Source organism: Centroberyx affinis, unplaced genomic scaffold, assembly GCF_046629955.1.
Source record: "Centroberyx affinis isolate AG114_WGS23_722 - 3 ecotype Tasmania unplaced genomic scaffold, CSIRO-AGI_Caff_v1 ptg000240l_1, whole genome shotgun sequence".
In the NCBI taxonomy this organism is placed as follows: domain Eukaryota; kingdom Metazoa; phylum Chordata; class Actinopteri; order Beryciformes; family Berycidae; genus Centroberyx; species Centroberyx affinis.
The window spans coordinates 275218-294459 of record NW_027278925.1 but is presented as its reverse complement, the minus strand read 5'-3'; the positions used below and the strand labels follow the sequence as shown (position 1 = coordinate 294459).

General features: G+C 40.3%; 1 protein-coding gene across 1 annotated transcript in view; it reads left to right on the top strand.

Annotated features, from left to right (window-relative positions):
• The window catches only part of LOC139664744 (dystonin-like), a 114445-nt gene that overhangs the window by 7680 nt on the left and 87523 nt on the right, over positions 1-19242 (top strand). The window contains exons 5-6 of the mRNA XM_071543689.1: positions 15377-15438; positions 18428-18517. Coding sequence (XP_071399790.1) covers positions 15377-15438; positions 18428-18517 — 152 coding nt within the window. The remainder of the gene's footprint in view (positions 1-15376; positions 15439-18427; positions 18518-19242) is intronic.

Genomic DNA, 19242 nt, shown 5'->3' with positions numbered 1-19242 from the left:
AGACGACAGAGAGACTCATCATTTCAAACAGTAGCCTAGTCCTGTAAATGTGCCAACGCTATTTAAAGGTTTATAGGCATGTGTGGCCTATAGGCGCTGCTAATGCTATAGCCTGTAGTAATGTGACATTTAATCTCAGTTTTATAATTGAAACAACCCAGCAAAATGTGCCAGTTTGTCCAAACATGCCAGGAACGGACCGTGTTATGAACCAGCACAAAGACGCCCGACAAGGAATATCATTTATTATTACACACTGCAAAAAATATCCATCTTCATTCAGCCTTGCCGTTTTAACATCTTATTTTCCTTAAAACAAGTGAAAAAAAATCTCCAAATGCGGTCAGATAGGCTAATTTCACGTGTTTCCACTGCAGTTTCAGCTGTTTGGGAATTGTTCATGAAATAAGTGTGTTGAAATAAGGAGGATCACTCCACTGTAGATAATGTCACATAATTCAACATTATTAAAAAATTTAGATTTACTTTGGACGCAAGTGAAATTATCTCAGCACCGTTGATAGATTTTTCCACATGTTTTAAGAAAAAAAAAAAGGAGAATTCAAAATCACGCCTTATCAAGACGGGATATTTTTTGCAGCGCGGTGCGTCCGGCAATCCTTCCTATCAGCCCGGCGAAGCCTGGAGAGGAAGTGCCGTTTATTGGACAGGCCGCGGACTAGGGAGGGATGTAGGGCGTTTCCTTTAGTGCAACAACAGCGCCGATCACTCTTGAGTCCCCGGCACATACACACATACATACATACACATACACACTTACACACACATCCTCTGTCACACACACACACACACACGCTCTCTCTCCGCCGCTGGTGACTGTCCAGTTTGTGGATCCCCGGGTTATGGCTCAGCACGCACCACAGGCTTACATGATTTCGGACGAAAAGGAATATCTCCAAGCGTATGAGGATGTTTTGGAGAAATATAAAGGTAGGATCAGATGATTGAGTGCTGTTTCGGTGTTAAAGGGGTGAAGAAATTGCCTGATTGCAGCTTGACAGTTCAATAAATGTCAGTCAGGCGACAGCCCCCCTCGCGCTGGTGACACACTGGTCTTAGCGTCTATGTCCCTACAGTGGAAAAGTGAATATCTCTTGCATGACATCACATTCAGCCTGTAGTTTATTAGCCTAGACAAAGGCTTGATATTAACCTAGCTGTGTTTGAATGATAGTTGGATTAGAAGGCTATTTAGCTCATGTGTTGAAAAAGTTGAGCTTGAAATATGTTTGAAAAAGGCAATGGATGATTACAGTGTCATCATTTATTGTCAAAACGAAAGGCCTAAACAGTCTTGGAGGAGGATTCTGAGTATTTCAGTAAATCCTGCTTCCATAGAGGAAATTAACTAACTGCTTGTATGTTTTTAGGATGATCACCCATAGGAATATCATTGATCGATCAGTGCTTGAGTGACCTATGTGGTTTCTAACAGCAGAGTCTTAATAGATCTCGAACCAGACAGGACAATGACATAGCAGGACCAGGCGTCAGCTCCTATTAGTTCATGTAGCTCTTCCCTTTGCATCCATCTGACTAATTAAAGCAAATCCACAGGACATAAGAGGTCTATGTGGTTCAGTGTCTGTGTGACAGCGAGGTATTCTGTGAGTTCGTTTGCCTAAATTGTACACACTCACTCCCAGGCTGGGCCTATGGAGCTGAATTCAACCTGACAGCAGTCGCTTGAACTCTTGAAGCCTATTTCTGTCTCCTCCACACAGTCGGCTGAAGTAAAGAAAACGGCCAAAGGGGAAATAAGTTTTATATGTTATGTATTATTCTATCGATTGGGTGCTCTGAGCCTGTTCTCTCAGCTGTTCAGTGTCACAGTCAGCTGTGGCGAGGCTTAACCGCCCTGCCTGGACTGTAATGGGATCATATGATGTAGCATCATTTGGAATCTGTGGCTGCTGTCTTGAGGCAGTGGGCCTGTTATAGACAATGAGGTTTCTTATTGTTGGTGCTTTCTGCTGCTGCAAAGATTGTGAATAACTAGTATTCTCCTATTAGTATTTTTGATATATATTGCCAAGTATCTTTGTTTGGTTTGGGATATTCTAACTAAACATTAGCTGTTAGCCTACCAATAAATGGCAAGGCTTTTTTTCTATTTGTAGCTAATTTACTGATCAATTTTACCAATAATTTCAAATTTTATTGTAGCATCAGTCTTTTGACTCCAATACTTTGTCAGCTGTAGTCTCAATTTAACCATTTAATCATGTTTACTTTTTGTTAAGTGAAAATTATTGAATTTAGTGTCATGTATCAGTGGCTGCACAAAAAGGTGCAGCCAAGGAGTGATCCCGCTCGAAACCTAAGACTGGTTGGCTGGCTAATCATTACTGCTAGCAAACCCTCCTGTTTCCATCAACTCTGTTTACATCAGACCCTTCCAGTTCCAGTGTTGTGTGCTAGCAGCAAGAATTTATCAGCATTTGTTATCCTGGGATCAGTTAAGGAAAAAGGCTGCAATATCAACAGGCTATAGCAAGTTAAACACCATGAATCAATATGCTCTGTTATTGCACAGGTTAGGGGCTGCTTGTGAGGGAGCTGAGTGGTGGAGAGCGACAAGTCAGATGATGAGGCTTTACACTTTAGATTTACAAAAAAATATACATTTACTTTAATGTGAAACAAAAGCTTTGGCAAATTGAATGTGAGTTTCTATACATTTGTCCATGTGATATTCCTAGAAATCAGAGTAAGCAGTGTTCATTTAACAAGCGTGTGAATGGGTCCTCAAGAAAGATGAGGAAAATTATCTTTACATGCCGCTCTGATGATGAACAGTGCTAGTGGTAGCTGTGGTCTATACTTAGGGCTAGCCATGGAGAAAATAGCTGAAAACTGCTTTAGTCTTATTTACAGTAGGTGTGATCACCCACAGCCTCAAGCTTCTCTCCATGTGATGCACAGTACATCAAAGAAACACTTTTCAGAGCAAAATCATCAGGAGTAACCAAACAAAACACAAATAAACAAACCAGAGTAAACAGAACAACCAGCAGTACAGTTATGAAGTAGGAAACAGCGTATACTTTGTCTGATCAGTTTTTATTTAATCATATGAAGATCAAGATGGAGGACTGAGTCATTTTCACTTTAAAGGGTGGAAATTGCAGCAAAGCACATACAACAGGATATGTGTTTATTTGTTAACTTTATTATTACTTACTTTGGTTATTAGCTAGACTGATGCTATGAACTTTGAGGCCACAGTAGAGTTTGTGTTCGTGTGGGTTTGCATTTTTGCCATGTATTTTTGGTTTTACTTTATACAATCCTTTGTCAGTGGTTTGGTTTTGGTCCCACAGTCATGAAACACGTTCTACACATCAGAGATAATGTCAACAACTGTCAGTTACAGTTAAAAAAACAAAACTGGTGGAAGACTTCTGTAGGTCATTATAGATATGCAATGCCTCATTGCAGTGAGTGGTGTCGCATGGTATGTGAGGCATGACGCATGTACTTGTTCACCTACAATGTAACCTTCAATGTACTCCAAACATTAGAAATGAATGGACTCATTTAAGGATATGTATTTGAAAGAAATATGAGAATTTATTCAGTGACCGAGTATAATAAAAACATTGGAATGAGGGAATGTAGTTCTTATTACACCATCACTAGGAATGCCACACTAATTAGGCATTAGAGTTAACAATACACTTAACAAAGGTTTGCTTAGGGTCGGGGCTGAAATCAAATACAGGCTTTACAAAAGAGCTGTACATTTGAGGAGTGGAGTTTCTTTGACACATACAGCAGCTATGGCATTGGACAGTGGCAGTGCAGGATCACACTGTTCCAGCAAAGCCTGCTTGGTCGGCAGTCAGGGTGAAGGAGCCATTATAGTTTTCCAGTTGATCAGCCTCTGACATTAAGAAAGATTTACTGGCTTGGACATTTGGTGGTTCAGTCATCTCTTCTCCCATGTCAAGAGCTTCTTTCAATTCATTTTCAAGATGTCATATGGCACAGATGGCTGTGTTGGACTGGAGCTGCTAGAGTTGAACACAAATTAAAATGCTTTGTTCAAATTTCGTGACAAACCTTTGTACACATTGCCCATTTGGTGTAGTTAGGACATTAACTTCAGGCTGGGAAAACATTTTACTTTCAATGTTGTTGACCTGTTTTTCCATACTGTACTCATGAGCAGCTATTTATTAATTGGTCCCCAAAAATGTAATTTTTAATACTGATGAGAAAGTTTTCGTTTTGTCTGTGAGGTGGACTTCATGGAACTGCTAGTGGTTAAACGAAGAAAATTGGAAAATAAATGTTATTTAATGAGGTGCTTAACAGGACAAGAGCTAAAATTGAAAAGAAAAATCTAGAAAGCTACATTGCATGTCATGGACTGGACACCAAATATTAGTTATATTCAGAAAAACTGCCATCAAATCAATCATAAAGCTCAATAGCAGAACATGATAAGGTGAAATGATAGATCATATCCTTTATTCTAGGCTTTTCTTTAAGGGAGGTTTTCCTCGCTCAGTTAAATTTTTCTGTGAATGCAAATCATTTTTGAAACATATATAGCCTATTTACTGTTGGGGTTTTGTTATTCCTCTGAGGAAAATAAACAGTTTGTTGACAGTCTGTAACGTAAACAGTCTGATAAACAATCTCTTGGATGCCAGCTCTGTCTGATAAGTTGTGTATTGTAGGAGGGTGCGGTCTGTCAGCTTCTCCCTGCAGCTACTGTGTGTGAATCACTGTGGGCTGAATTATGATTTGATCCTTCACTGAAAGTAACACTTCTCTGAATACAGGAATGAGGACTCGATGATTATCAAAATTTCCCTTTTTGCACTTGATCATCAAACACAATGAGGAGCGAGAGAGCATTGTGTTTTTTGCACAGTCACTGTCTTTGTCCGTCCTCCTGGGCCGTGCCCAGCCCAGCCCCTCTGCTCCGTGTCGACAGCCCACTCATCACATTCAAACGGCCCACTGGCCCACACACACTGCCTCTGTGGAGACTGCTGCTGTACAAAAGACACTTTGTTTTTTATGGGAGCTGCATCCAAGTTCCAGAGACTTGTTCATGTGTCAAGCGGATGGTGGTTTTTGTGTGGCATTTCGTTGGGATATAAAATTAAAAGAGGCACGCTTCAAAGGCCCCTACCCACCCACAGCCTACATCAGATGCTCTTTCTATAACTGAATTCACAGTTGGCCAATATAGCAATATAGAAACTGAGGAGTGACCCACTAGATAATAATAATAATCTTGGTCACAAATAACGGTGACACCCATAGCGGGTTTCTTCCTCAAGCCAAACTGGTATCTGTTTTTTACTGTACCATACAAGGCATTAGGCAACATTCAGAGATAAATCCAGTGAATGATTTGGCTTGACACTTGCGTATTCTAATGTATTTAATAGCTATATGAGTTTATTTTTGTTGAATATTAGAAACATTATATTCAGAACCTGTGAAAAGGTTAAATGTGATGTTTTCTCTCCAGGCTAATCTCTCTCATCACTTGTTTAGCCTCTTCATGGCTATGCTAAAGGAAAATCTACACAATTTGAACCTACCGGATCAAGTCATATCCAATCGGGGAGAGAATGTTATTTGGTTTAGCAAATATGAGATGGTAGACAAATACGACTTGGCGTTAGATAGTGTAAGCATTGGGATGTATGCTGTTTATCAAGGGTCATTTCTCAGCTGCTGCAGTGGAAATCTTAAGTGCTAACGGCTATTTCAGTGCATCAGATTGTTGGAGCGGTTCCCGACTCTAATGTGTCAACTTGGTGCCCCGTAGTACCGCAGTCAAATTTAGGCTAACAGGTATCACTTTGAACCCGTTAACGCAGCTCCCTCTGGGTCGACTGGGATTTCATACTGCAGGTTTCACCAAGATGTGTTTGCTTTTTAACCTATGAAACGTGTACATTTGACTTCAACTTAGATCAGTATGACAGTTTATGTCTGCAATTAAAATTGTAATATTTGATTGGTCAGTTCTGCTGTAATTAGCATGCTATACAATCATCCCTCAGTTGGACTGGGTTTTATGGGAAACAGAAAAAATAATAAGAACCTACAACAGTGAATGAGTACACTCTACTAATGCTGAAGCATACGCTATTAGATTTCCTGAAAACTGATCCAGCCGTTGTTCTTGTGGCCAAGCCCTTCATTGATCTGACTGATAGACTTCATCTAAAATGGGTGGAGTAATCCAAACTAGCAAAGCTCTCATAACGCTTTTTACTGCTCTATCAATAGTCTTCAGTCAGGGAATTATGTCATCTCTCTGATTTAAAACTGACATCAAATTTAAAAATGGTCACATCACAAATTAAGACTGGTTTTCTGTGTAGCTCCTTTGCTGTGGTGGATTTCATTTTTAATCATGTTTTACTCCTACATTTTCTATTTGGAGATGCACTGGCACTGATCTTATGGCACAAATTTGATTAATAGGCCTATTTAAATTAGATTCTGATTAGAGAGCTAGATGAAATATGCCTTTAATCCAATTCCATGGAGTTGCAAATATCTGTGTGTGTGTGTGTGTGTGTGTGTGTGTGTGTGTATGTGCGATGCCTGCTCACTATTGTATGTCCAAATGTTGTATTTATATGCTGTCATGGTGATGGAAGACCAGCATGACTGCACCTCATTCCTTGGCTCTGCGCAGCTCGCACATGAGATCATCTTGTGTCTGTCCCACCCCCATCGCTCAGCCGCCCGGCCAGCACCACCCTGCTCTCCAGAAAGCAGCAGATGCTGGGAAACACTCTCATACCAGCAGTAGGAAACAGATTTCCTCTCCCCTCGGTGTCTTAGGAGGCCAGGAAATGAGCAATTCCATCTGTTATTCTTTTTACTTCACATCATGAAAACTCTAGTCCTGAAACACATATATACACTCCTTATACAGTCCTGAACTGCCTTATGTCTGACATAAATGCTAAAAAATAGAAAGATCACAGGTCAGTAAGTGATCTAGTCAGCAGCTGAAACCCATCCACATGGCAGGATTCATATTTGGGTTTGTCCTGCAGTGTCACCCACTTTATCAGAGAGGAGTGGGTGTTGGTTGTCAGTTTTGGTTTACTTACATTATAAGTAATATTGTAATAAAATCATCACTTGTGTGATGTGGTGTGTGCAAAATGCCATTGCCAAAACAACCTACAAACTACTCATCAAACAGTTCTGTTTCCAATGCTAATTTAATTAACGGTTATTAATGTTGGCTAATCAGGCTCAATCAAAGTTTTCCTTTTTCCAAGCTGATTCCAATCTGGAGTAGTGTTGAAAATAAATAGGACCAGTTTGCAATCAGGCCCGTCAAGGAAAGTGTCACCTGAAAGCTGACCAATTTGTGAAGTCGTTTCCATGTATCTGTTCCCCCTTTAGTTTTTGTAGCTGCTCAGGACACACCAGTGAACCAACAATGAAAATGCTCAGTGGAACTATGGTAGAAAAACCAATCCATGGACTTGATCTAGAATGTAAATGAAAGTAACTGACTGTGGGTCCTCAGCGTAGCCCATGTTGGTGGTTGTTTGGCTCATGCCAGGTGTATGCTAGAAAGTGAAAATGTTTCAAGCACTTGTGGTTGGTGTTGATTGTTGTGGTGTTTCTGCACTGCACTTCCCACAGATCAGCTGTCAGTCAAACAGTGTGGCCAGCGAAATGACGTCTTTTTCCATGGATTTTCTGTTGATGCAGTTTGAGTTTCTGTCGGTGGCGCTCTTTTCTTTGTCTGTTCAGCCATGGTGGCTATCAATGCTCATGCTAACTACCCAGTTCTTCTTCTATTTATTACAAACAAACTGTTGTTGCTGCTTCCAGTTACATAAAATGTATCACTTCCCGTGTGCCAGAAGATTATACCTCTGGAGAGACCAACCCGCACCAGGTGTTTTACAAGAAGCAAATGTAACAAATGTAAAAGCTTTCATCAACTGGGCATAGGTTGAATCACTATTGTGTTAAATCTTTTGGTGTCAAGAGTAGGAGAACGGATATTTATTTATATGAAAAGATTACTTTGTCTTGACCAGGATTGTCCATTAGCTGAGTGAGAGTCTGGGGAAGAAATCTGATTGCCTCATGCTCACATGCACAGATGCTCTCTCTTGAATGTGGCAATTGCAGCTGTTGACTGCACACATGGAGGCCACTATTGGAGTGTGAGTGTGTGTGTGTGAGTGTGTGTGCTTGTGTGTGCCCATTAGCTGTCATTACTACTTCCTTCTTTCCTCTCCTTGACTTTGTTGAGTGGCTTTGTGATGATAGCTGATGCCCAAAGGCACTTTGCCAGCCTCACCTTCATCTCTCATTTCATCAAGGGTCTTGCAATATTCCAACTTGTGGGATATTGAGTCTTATCCCACAAGATGGAAATGAATATTACAACCCAACAACCTGAAAAATATGAAGTGAAAAAACCCCTGAAACTTAAAAATATAAATATTAATAATGTGACCACATGATTGTACTGCACACTGTATAATCAGGCAGGATTTCCCTGTCCAGTTCTCACTAATGCCATTACATAATTCTCTCATTTCTGTGTGTAGCGTTGCTTAAACCATGATTGGCTGCCCAGTGTGGCATTGCCGTTAAAGCTGAGGAAAATACTGTTGGCAGGAGGAGAATGTCAGTGCTTCACCTCCAAAACAGGCTCAAAATACATGAAATAAAGAAAGAGACTGGAGGTTTGCCATGTAGTTAATGCATCTGCATTAAATCAATGTTTCGGTTTGCATGCCATGCAGCAGTGGCTCACATCTCTTCTACGCTCTGCCTACTTCTGCTCAGCAGCACTCAGCAGAAAGGATATAGAAAATCTGTGTGGAGATGCTGAGACGCTGCAGCCTGATTTCTCATTTTGCTCTTTGCGTTGGGCCTGCTTTAGGCCTGGAGACCAACTGGAAAGGCCGCTTTGAAAGGCTTGGCAACCTGTTTCTACCACTGAGCTATCCCAGTCACATACTTCAGAGGCTGCCCTGCCCCGAGGAGAAGACTGCGACTGTAGTATTCTCACTTACAAGGAATGACAGAAATGCACCCTCCAATGTCTGCCCCTTGTCGTCTCACTGGCCTTTTTGTTTACCTCTCATCCAGCTTCCTCGTGTTGACAAAATGCCTGTTAAAAGACAATGCCAGATGGTAGCCATTTTGTGCTGAGTCATCACTCCGGTGGGCCCCTGTTGTCTGTCTGGAAATGTGCCATAAACACCTCAAAAACCCTCATTAAGGATGGAGAGGAGCCCATTCCTTAGGCTGCTTTGAGGTGCAACAAACCAATTTCTTACAAAAATGGCAACACTGGCATTTCATCCAGTGTGAAGGGTTTTTGTGGGTCCGAATACTGCAATTCTACCAGAGTAATGCAAACAAACATGTTAGATATTAACTTCAATCAAGGCAACAGTGTATTTCAAAGGCACTGCTATTGCTCGTCAACATATGGGCTTGTACTTGTAACACAACTGAAGTACGCATGCCTTTGCTTACTGAGCTGGTTGTGACACAATGGCTTCGAGACGCGAGAAGAGAGCTGCTGAACAAGAATGTTTAGCGTGTCCTTGTGATAGGCAGGAAGGTTGAGGGCTTTACGGTTCAGTCTTTAGATTTATTTTGATTTCCCTGCCGTGCGAGGTCAAGAGGATTACACAAGCTGGATTTTGATTGCTAGGACTTTTTGACTGTACTCTGCTCTGAATGTGAGGATATTTTAGGCATCCTGATGTAGCTGCATGCCAAAGGGTGTCACTGGCCCCCATGTGCCAGACACTGGCCTTACAACACATGCAGGGAAAGCAACCTGTGACATTTATCCATTCTCCTATTCGAATCAGCCTGTGAAAGTTGAAGTAGCAAGACTAGTATAAAGTGCTATAGATAGACTGTCCTACTGCTGGTTGCTTTTCCAACTATCTGGTAGCGTGTGTTTTTGGGAGCAGTTCAGCCACTGCCATTCACTGAGAAGCACAACCAATGTAACTTCTTGAATCGCTGAGTTTTTAAGTATAAAAATACAACCCTAGGTGACATGTCATGAAGCGTAATGCAAGCTTCCTACAGGATGGATGAGTCAGAATCAGAAATGAAAGAGGCAGACCATGAGACAGACTCTAAGCCTTTATCACAAATAAATAAAAACCCCTAAACTCTTCCATAAGCATTTCCTGTATGTAAGGAAATGAAAGATGTCACCTGATGGCACAGATATTATGTGGCCTGCAGTTGCAGGGACAGCATGGTTTAGGGTTGTAGCTATTTATAGCCATGCACATGTGCTTCACTGAGGTCTACAAATAAGTGTCTCAGGAGCTCTATGGCTGTCCATGTTAATACTGTGCTGGACTCTTGACCAGGGTAGACAAGGAATACACAGGCCACAATCCAGTGTGTAAATCTTCTAGATTGATGCATTACTGGGGAAGCTACTGTGGGAAAAGGCAGCGGACTCAAGTATGCCTATCTGCTCAGTATAGCACTGCAGCCCTTAATTGCTACCATTTTAACTGCTTATCAAAGTGTTTCATGGCCAAATTTGTTTCTCTTGGCAGTGCTCCAGGTTTTAAACATTAAAGAGTAAATCAACATTAATGGGTTCATATCAGTGATGTCAAAGCAGGTGTTTTTCCTTCGACAGCTGATGCAAAACACCTGCTTTGAGGTCAGTGACTCGGGTATGGCCAGAAGTGCAACATGCTTGAATGTTTCAATCCATAGAGAGCATTTTCTGCCTTATGTTAGTGTTGATTTGCTTGTTAACGTGTGCACTGGACAAACTATCTACTGGAGACACAGAGATTTTGGTGCCAATCCTCTTGGTAGATATTGGGTCTGTGCAGTCCTTTAAGAACGTCAAATGAAACTTGCAAGAGAATGCTAGTCAGGCGTTGGATGTGATCCTTCAAACATCAACTCATTGAGTTTAAAGGTCAAAAGTTGTTGGTTAACACATTTTAAGCCATTTCTAAGCAATCTGCCTGGACCTTTTGGTGGATATTCATTGTGTCTAAACATCATATAACCGCATAAATTTAAAGCAAGAAAAAACACCACTAAATATAATTCACATGCTTTTCCAATGATTTGTGAATTTGAACAACTGAGTCAAGAGATGACCTGGAGTTGCATTGCCAAAACAGTTTGTCTCACATTCACTGTTGATAGTGCAGCTCCAGGTTTTGCTTTTTAGTAACAATAGAGCTTTGCTTCTCTTTGCTTCCAGCTTTTGTAGAGGCATTTTCATGGGAATAGATCTACATCAAACTGTCCAAAATCATAAGGAAAATATATGTGCAAATGTGCATTTTCCCTTCAAGCCTGTTGAAGAGAATTGAAGATTGAACCTAAATTCCACAAATTCACATTTGTTTGTGAGAAGGGCTGAATTTTTTATTCAGACCCTCTGTGTTGATAAGGATTATTTTTGGCTACAACTTTGTTTTTATGTGGAACGTGCAGTTGACTGCCAGGATCAGCTTTATGGGGTCATCAGTTTGGCTTGCCAGTGAAATTGAATGTGGAATTTAGGTGTGGCTTCCATTAATTGTCTTTTATATCACAATTTTTCGATTTGTATTTTGTTAGTCCTATGAAGAAATCTGAATAATGGGAAAAAGATATTGGTCTTCTAGAAATTTTCAGTTCAACAGTTCAACACTACAAAATCATATGCATTTCTTAGATGAATGATCAATCATAATGTTATGCCAGGACAAGAGGTTGGTAAGAGGATCAGAAGTTAAATGTCAATCGGTGTGAAAGTCCAAGCACTATATCACAGAATTTATTGGATGTAATAAGTGGAGTATGACTGATAAAGACAATAAAGCTGTGCAGCAGCAGAGGGATCAGCTGATGGTCATATTTGATCTGACATCATTTTTATTGTCAGGGAAGCGGGGATGTTGGGTTCGCTGTGGAACTGTCATAATGTTATGACTAATGTTTTTATGGTTGAGCTGAGGCACGTTTGCATCTGTAGTTCATTCATTTAGTGTTGGAATGAGTAAAGAATTCCATGTCTTATAGATTGAGATCAAGCCTGGGTGTAAATGATTGTTAATCCTTGCAAAGTCCTCAAGAGGGCACCACACTGTTAAACTCCCCTCCTTAGTTGTTGGGAAGTACAGTACAGAAATATACTGTACTGTACAGAAATGTAGAAATTTTCAGTGTATATTCAAATGTAGCTTCCCTTAGTATTATGTCTATTTACACTGCTAGCACTAATGCACTTTCTGATGAAGGGCAAAAATCAAGTGGTTTTCACACTACTTTATACTGGCTAATGTTGACCTGAGACTATTACCTTTAATCACCTGTAAACTCTGCATGTCCAGTAGCTCAGGGTGTTGATACAATCTTTTCAGCTTGTCCTTTGCTTTGAGCTGGAGAGTTTCCCGGAACACTTCCTCAGCCAATCTATATTAATGAGTTTCTCAGGAGAGGTTTATGTATTATGCAGTAAAGAGCCTCAGATGTGGGCTTTATAAACCAAAATGGTAGCCTACTGCAGGCCATCCCAGCGCTGCTTTATAGCTGCGTGATTCAGCTGTGGAGATGACGACGGTGTCACAGGGACGGATGCATCAGGACTCGTAAGAGGATGACACAGCAGCACTGCTGGGAAAGATCTGCCACTGCACCGTACTTAGGGATATGAAGACAGACTACTTTCTTTATCCCCCAATTATATTTATATTTCCTTGTTTCAGTCCAAGTCGGCCGTTGCATACCGATGTGTTTCTGATGTTCTTTTCTTGATGTTCTGTTCTTGATCTGGGTGTATCATGCAAAACAATTCTCAGTCCCAGTTTTCAATTCTCTGCAGCTTTTACACATTCACTATTTTTAGATGAACTAAATGTAGGAATCTGTAGAGAGTAGAGTGACAAAGCCCTTGAGGTGCCTCCATTACGCTGGAAATGTCTGTGTTCCACGTTTTATGATAATTTAAGAACCTATGTGGGAATGACCACCATTAGCTTTTTGATATGACAACCTTTAAGACCATCTGTAATCAAAATATTGTCATGTATCCTGTTGAAAGTTGAGTTTGTATTTTATATTACACTTCAGCACTAGCATCTCCACTGAAAGTAGGTTCACTTTTGTGCCTCATGAAGCTGTGACTAGTTTTCTCATGGGCCATTTGTCACTTTGTGGGAAACATGAGCCTTGTAAATGGATATTGCTGTATCCTGAATTCACAGTGATAAAGTCTGGCTTTTACACTGATTTCTGCCTGACTGAAGTTTCACATCTTAGGGCAAGAATGCTTTCATTTTTACACCTGTCTTACTTTCATTTTTACACCTGTTCTATGTAATAGGAATGGTATAGTGTCAGTGAAATTAAGCTGCAAAAATGCACAAGTCTTAGCTGAAGAACTTGCATGACAAGATTACTAAGCTTAATTGCCATTTTGCATGTTGTATCATGAAGGGCGGTGATTGTTAGGATGAACAGAGTATTTGCCTGGATATGTTTTCATGTTTCTCTGCTGATGTGAGTATTGTGGCCAGTCTTGGCAGCTGCTCAATAGAAAAGATGATTATCTGTACACTTTTCCAACATAGAAAATTAAGGTATATGGTTGAACCTGTTTGTATTGCTCAAGATATATTTGATAAGATATTTCAGCGATTGAGTGTCTGGTGCTGTCATCACACATTATGCTATGTTGCTCCTAACTTGTGGTTGCTTAAATAAACGGGCCCATACCCTGCCTGATTAAGTTTGAATCATCCTGAACAAGGAACCGGGCTTCTTTTCCGAACAAACTTTATTTTCTCCTGTGGCTGTGAGCGCTGCCGCTAGATAAACACCGAACAGCGTGGAAACTCCAAATACTGAGTAGCCATGGAAAACCTGACGGGACTCGTTCTGGATGCTTGATGAGAAAGGGAGTCGCGGCTGCCCTAGAGGCGGGCAGGCAGGCAGGCAGGCAAGGAGAGGGAGTCTGTTGCTGCTTCCTCACTAACTGCAGGAGCTTATCAACATGTCATCCCTCTATCTGGACCATGAGGACCGCGACTCCCACTCTCAACCTCTGGACAGCCCTCAGGAGCTAATTAGGAGGATGTGGCACCTGCTTAAGACCGAGAGGGAGCACAGAGCTCACCTGGTGACTTTAATGTGCTGCATGGGTCAGTATTCCTCTCTGTGCTTCTTGCCATTTCCAGCTCAGATTAGTCATGTCTGTGCTTGCTACTTACTAATACTAGGCAGTCTCAAAATGTTCTTATTGTGTAATCCCCATTGATGATTACAAAAGGAAGGAGGTTATCTGTGTTATTTGTGTTGTGGTTCCAAAGTCCAGGAAAATACTGATTGTCTTCCTTCGTGTTGCTGTTGTTGTGATCAGCAGTGGGCTAAACGTGACCCAGTAAGCAGTGGCATCGACTGTGCTTGTTTCTAATGTGACCGACAGTGCACCGGCGCATGTGAATTTTTGGGTGCACAGTGACATAGCTTAGAGGGTTTCTGTCAGGCAGATCTTCAGGCAGTGGAATGAGGCACGGCACAGAGGTGGCTGGCCTGGAAGTGTGTCACAGGAGACAGAGAAACAGCTTGAAGAAACAGAAAAAGACAGAAATGCAAGTTGTTTAAAATGCTGATCATAAAGCGCAGTTACCCCGGACTCACGCATGGCTCTGGCTGCTGGGAAGCAGGCGGTCCGGTTGCCATGGATATGAGAAACAAAAAATAATGTGGTCAACACTATGCAGCGCAGAGCAATGCCAACTCCATCTCTGGGAAATTACATCCTTCTTTTCAGTCACTGAGACTTGGGGCGTTCATATGTGCTCTTTCTTTTACATGACAGTCACGGAAACTATAAATCCAAAAATAACATCAAATATTTTGTGGGTGGGAGGGAGCAACAGTTATGCAATAATGAATAGAAAGTACTGTAAGAAAGGTTATGTGCATTGAACAATCTACTGTGTTATCTAGACCCTTTACAAGTGCATGTGAGCAGCATATTTTCACAATACAAAATGTTTGGGAGGAAAGTTAAAGAAGATGGACTCTGGCCTTTTCCTCAGACTGCTGTACTACTTGTATTTCTTGCATCTTGTGAGATACTTTATAGGTTGAACATGGCAGAGTGTAAATTAAGCAGTCTGCATTTAAGTCTGTTCTCAGTTATCATTACACATAATGCAACATAACAGTCTAATTAATAGGCACATGCAGTGCTGAAAGGAAAAAAGGTTGGTCTGATGACAGCTTTCTTCAAACGACACCCAATTACCTCTATGGTGATGATTGCTCCATAATGTGAAAGAACTCCACTAGAAATATTTTTTTTTCTCTCTCTTTTCTTCAGATGAAAGAGACAGAGTGCAGAAAAAGACATTCACGAAATGGATAAATCAGCATCTACTGAAGGTAAGAACTAATGCATGATACTATATGTTTGCCAGTGTCTGTCTGTTATTATATGGAATTTAAAGTGTCAGAACTTGAAATAATTGAATCAAATAATCTCCTTTATTTTTGTCAGTATGTCCCATGTGTTTATATGGTAACTACACTATATTTCTATAAAACACAGAGGAAGCCTAAGGCATAGATTGATTTTTGGCCTTAATACTTTTCTTCCAATTTTCTTCTAAAATAAACAATCTGCTGGAGAGGTGTTGGCAGTGATAACAATTACCACTGTTCATGTTGGGTCCTAACATGCAAGCAATCTCACATATTATTATAGATTGCTAGAACTCATTCAACACGACTTGCGCTGGTGCACTGAGCCAGTAACAGGTTGTCTTTTGTTGACTCACGAATTTGAATCACTTACTGCAGTGTTTCATCTGTCCGTGGAATTAGGGGAACACCTTGGCGGATCAACAAGTATCTACATGTCTCATCTCATCTCAAATGAATCACTACCTGCAAATGATATGTAGCCTAATGCTTTATTTTAGATTTTGCAGGCATCAGTGGTATATTAATCAATATTTTGTCAATGAAAATACTCTCCTTTCTGTTATGTAACATGTAAACATATAATCCTGTGATGTAACATAACAGGAAATAATAGTTTTCAACAAGTGTATCAATCTTAGAGCCCTTTACACTTGGTAATCTGGGTAATCAGATTGTAATTGGATAGTGGTTAACCACATGAAAATACAGGTGTAAATGCACCCAGGACAGATTGTAATCTGATCACCCAAATCACCTCTGGAGATGGCCAGGGACGCATTTTGCCGCATTAGCAGCAAAAGGACAACGGCGACTTTTTGGGAGTTTGGCCTATTGTGACCTTACACAGTATCTGACAAGAGGATTGGTACGGTCATCTCTGTGCCTCTGGTAGATGGCTCTGCCCACTGCAGTATACAATATGTTAAGAAATTGTAGGCGACTAGCGTTTTCCAAAGTATGAAGATAGACCTTTTAGTAATCAAAAGTTGGTATTGTTTTTTATTCTATGTCCTGCACAGTCATAACGTCTCAAAACAAATCTGAATCTTCATCATTAGTGAAGTCCAGTATGAATCAACAGCGCAAAAACTTCCGCTTTCTGGCTAACTTTGCTCACTTCCTGTGTAAACAAAACAAGCTACACTGGAAGTCTCGCGGGAAGAGAAATCTTCTTCCATTGAAAGAACATTCTTTTTGTTGTTTTCTATGTCTATTTTACCAATCCTCTAAACAAGCCTGGCAGGTTTAGATGCGTGTCATTACAATTAGCAAAACATCCAGCCTTAGCACTGGCACAAGCTCTCATTTTCTCATGCTAATCACCTATCATTACTTAACATACTGTATGCTAGTTAGCATGCACACCAGAGAGAACTACCTAGACACAGAGAAGATTTTGGTGCCAATCCTCTCATCACATATTGGGTAAGGTGACCAACTGGCCAAACTCCCAAAATGTTGGTGAAGTCCTTTAACTCATTGCTGGGAAATTCTTATTTCTCTTTTTATCTAAACAAGTAAAAAGAAAACTCTACCTAATAATTTCAGCTCAATTACATTCATTTCAACAACTTTTTTTTTTTTTTAGAACAAATAACATTGTCTCTTTCAAGAGAGAAGATTATTTAAAAAAAAGCAGTATGTAAACGTAAGTCACACCCTTGGCAGATATTTTCTTATTAACCTTTAGGGAATTACAGCAACAGTATAATCCCATATATTAAGAGTATGACCCACTGTATGCTGTAGTTGTCTGATACAATTGAACTTATAATTTTGCGATGATGTTTTAATTGGACCATTAGCATTCATGACAATTGACTTCAAACATGCTGTTACTCGTGTTTTTTTTTTAAATTTCTTATACGCTGGACAGCCACATTTCAGAATTAGAAATGAATGAGTGCCACAGCAGGGCGTAAGCCTCTTGAACTCATCTTATGGTTGGGTCTGGGTCAGCAGGCCTCGTACTCTCTGACACTGTCCATCAGGAGTCGGAGGTGCTGAGTAATAGTGGGGGATCTGTTTGGCTGACCCAATAACATAAGGGTGCAGGTCTATTTTGGCTCCACAGCTGTGCCTGCTAGCTGGGATTAGAGAGAGGCTGAGAGGCCTGTGTGAAAGCAGGTCAGTAGGCAGCAGGGTGATTTCAGAGGCGCGGTATTCAGGACAGGAAGGAGAGAAGGGCCTGCTGGAAGGAGAAAGCCTCGGAGTGGAGTTGTTAAGTGCCTGGCTCAAGTGCTTAGTGGGCCATAGAGAAGGTGTTGCAACCATATGCTCAGAGTGATTTATGCTCCATTCTTTGTAGTTTAGAGAGGAGTGTGTAAAACAAAATGGAAACAAATCTGCTCTTTAAAAGCCCACATTTCTCCCCAGGCCCATCAAAACTACCTAGATAGAGCAGTATGCATCTACATCTATGTTTCTAATGCAGCAATGTGTTCAATGTGCTGTTATAAGCATGTTAGTACAGTTCAGGTCAGGTCAGGTCTCAGGTTTTCTGACACAGTTGTTTGAACAGGTATTTACAGGTGTGCCTGCCCATCTTTAATGGCATGAGGAAGAAACATCAAAGACTATAACTGAGTGATAGTAAGGCTAAGACAGGGTTAGGTGACTTGTATACAGGAAATATGAGGGGTCAGCTGTGTTTCAGAACATTAAATCTGTACTTAAGTGTACTTGGGGATATTTTTTTGGTTGTATTAAACATTCCCCTTAAATCTGTTCATTGGAGCTACAAATTGAGATTGTAATTGTTGGAAACATAAGTCATTTTATTTATATACAGTATGTCAGGAAATATATTATTATTTCAAAACAACATAATTTTTGATGACATGTAGTAGTACCACTGTATTTGTTATGATCATCACTAAATAGTTGTGTAATAACAATCTGATTTCTGCAGTTGGCTTACAGTTTGCTTCCTCCTTCATGTGCACAGGTACGGAAGCATATAAATGACCTGTATGAAGATTTACGAGATGGACATAACTTGATCTCACTGCTGGAGGTCTTGTCTGGAGACACATTGGTGAGTTTACCGTGATTCTTTTTTATTCCTATATAATCTTCATGGTCAGTTTCACTTAAAGGGAAAAGAACCCAAAACAGATTTATTATTATTATGAAAGATAAGCAAGGGTTTTTTTTTTATTATTTATGAAATCACAGTATATCTCCAAAATGATATTCGTCATTGCTTGATTGGAGCATTTTTCCCTGGAGATGGGTCTAAGAAATCTCAAAACTCTCACATTGCTGTAAAGAAACACCAGACATCTACTCAATTAGTGACTCCACTTTTTTTTTACGACACTAAAGAATGTGAGAAATCTATTCCTGTGATTCCTGTATAGCAATCTGTCACACCTATGCATAATTAATTCACTGCTCTCTCCCCACCTATAACTACACCTTTTAGAGGGTAGCAGCATCTTGGGATTTGAAGGTCTGTAATGAGGCTGAGATATTTACTGTGATTTTACATCTCCCAAAATAGAAATGAAGTGGAAAATCAGAACTATTTTTTACTACTTGATATCCTTTATGTTAATGGCGTGCTAGTTTCCAAAATCATCAAGCCTATTTACTGTTTTGGTTTCTTTTTCCTTTTCCATTCTGGGATAACTATTGAATTGAATGATTTACTCGTCACTTTGATGTGTTGTGTTTGGTGTGTCTGCTAGATTAAAGCAATATTTACTTTACTGTTGTTATTGCCATTACAATTATCCAGTCAGGAATGAAGTGCTTGTG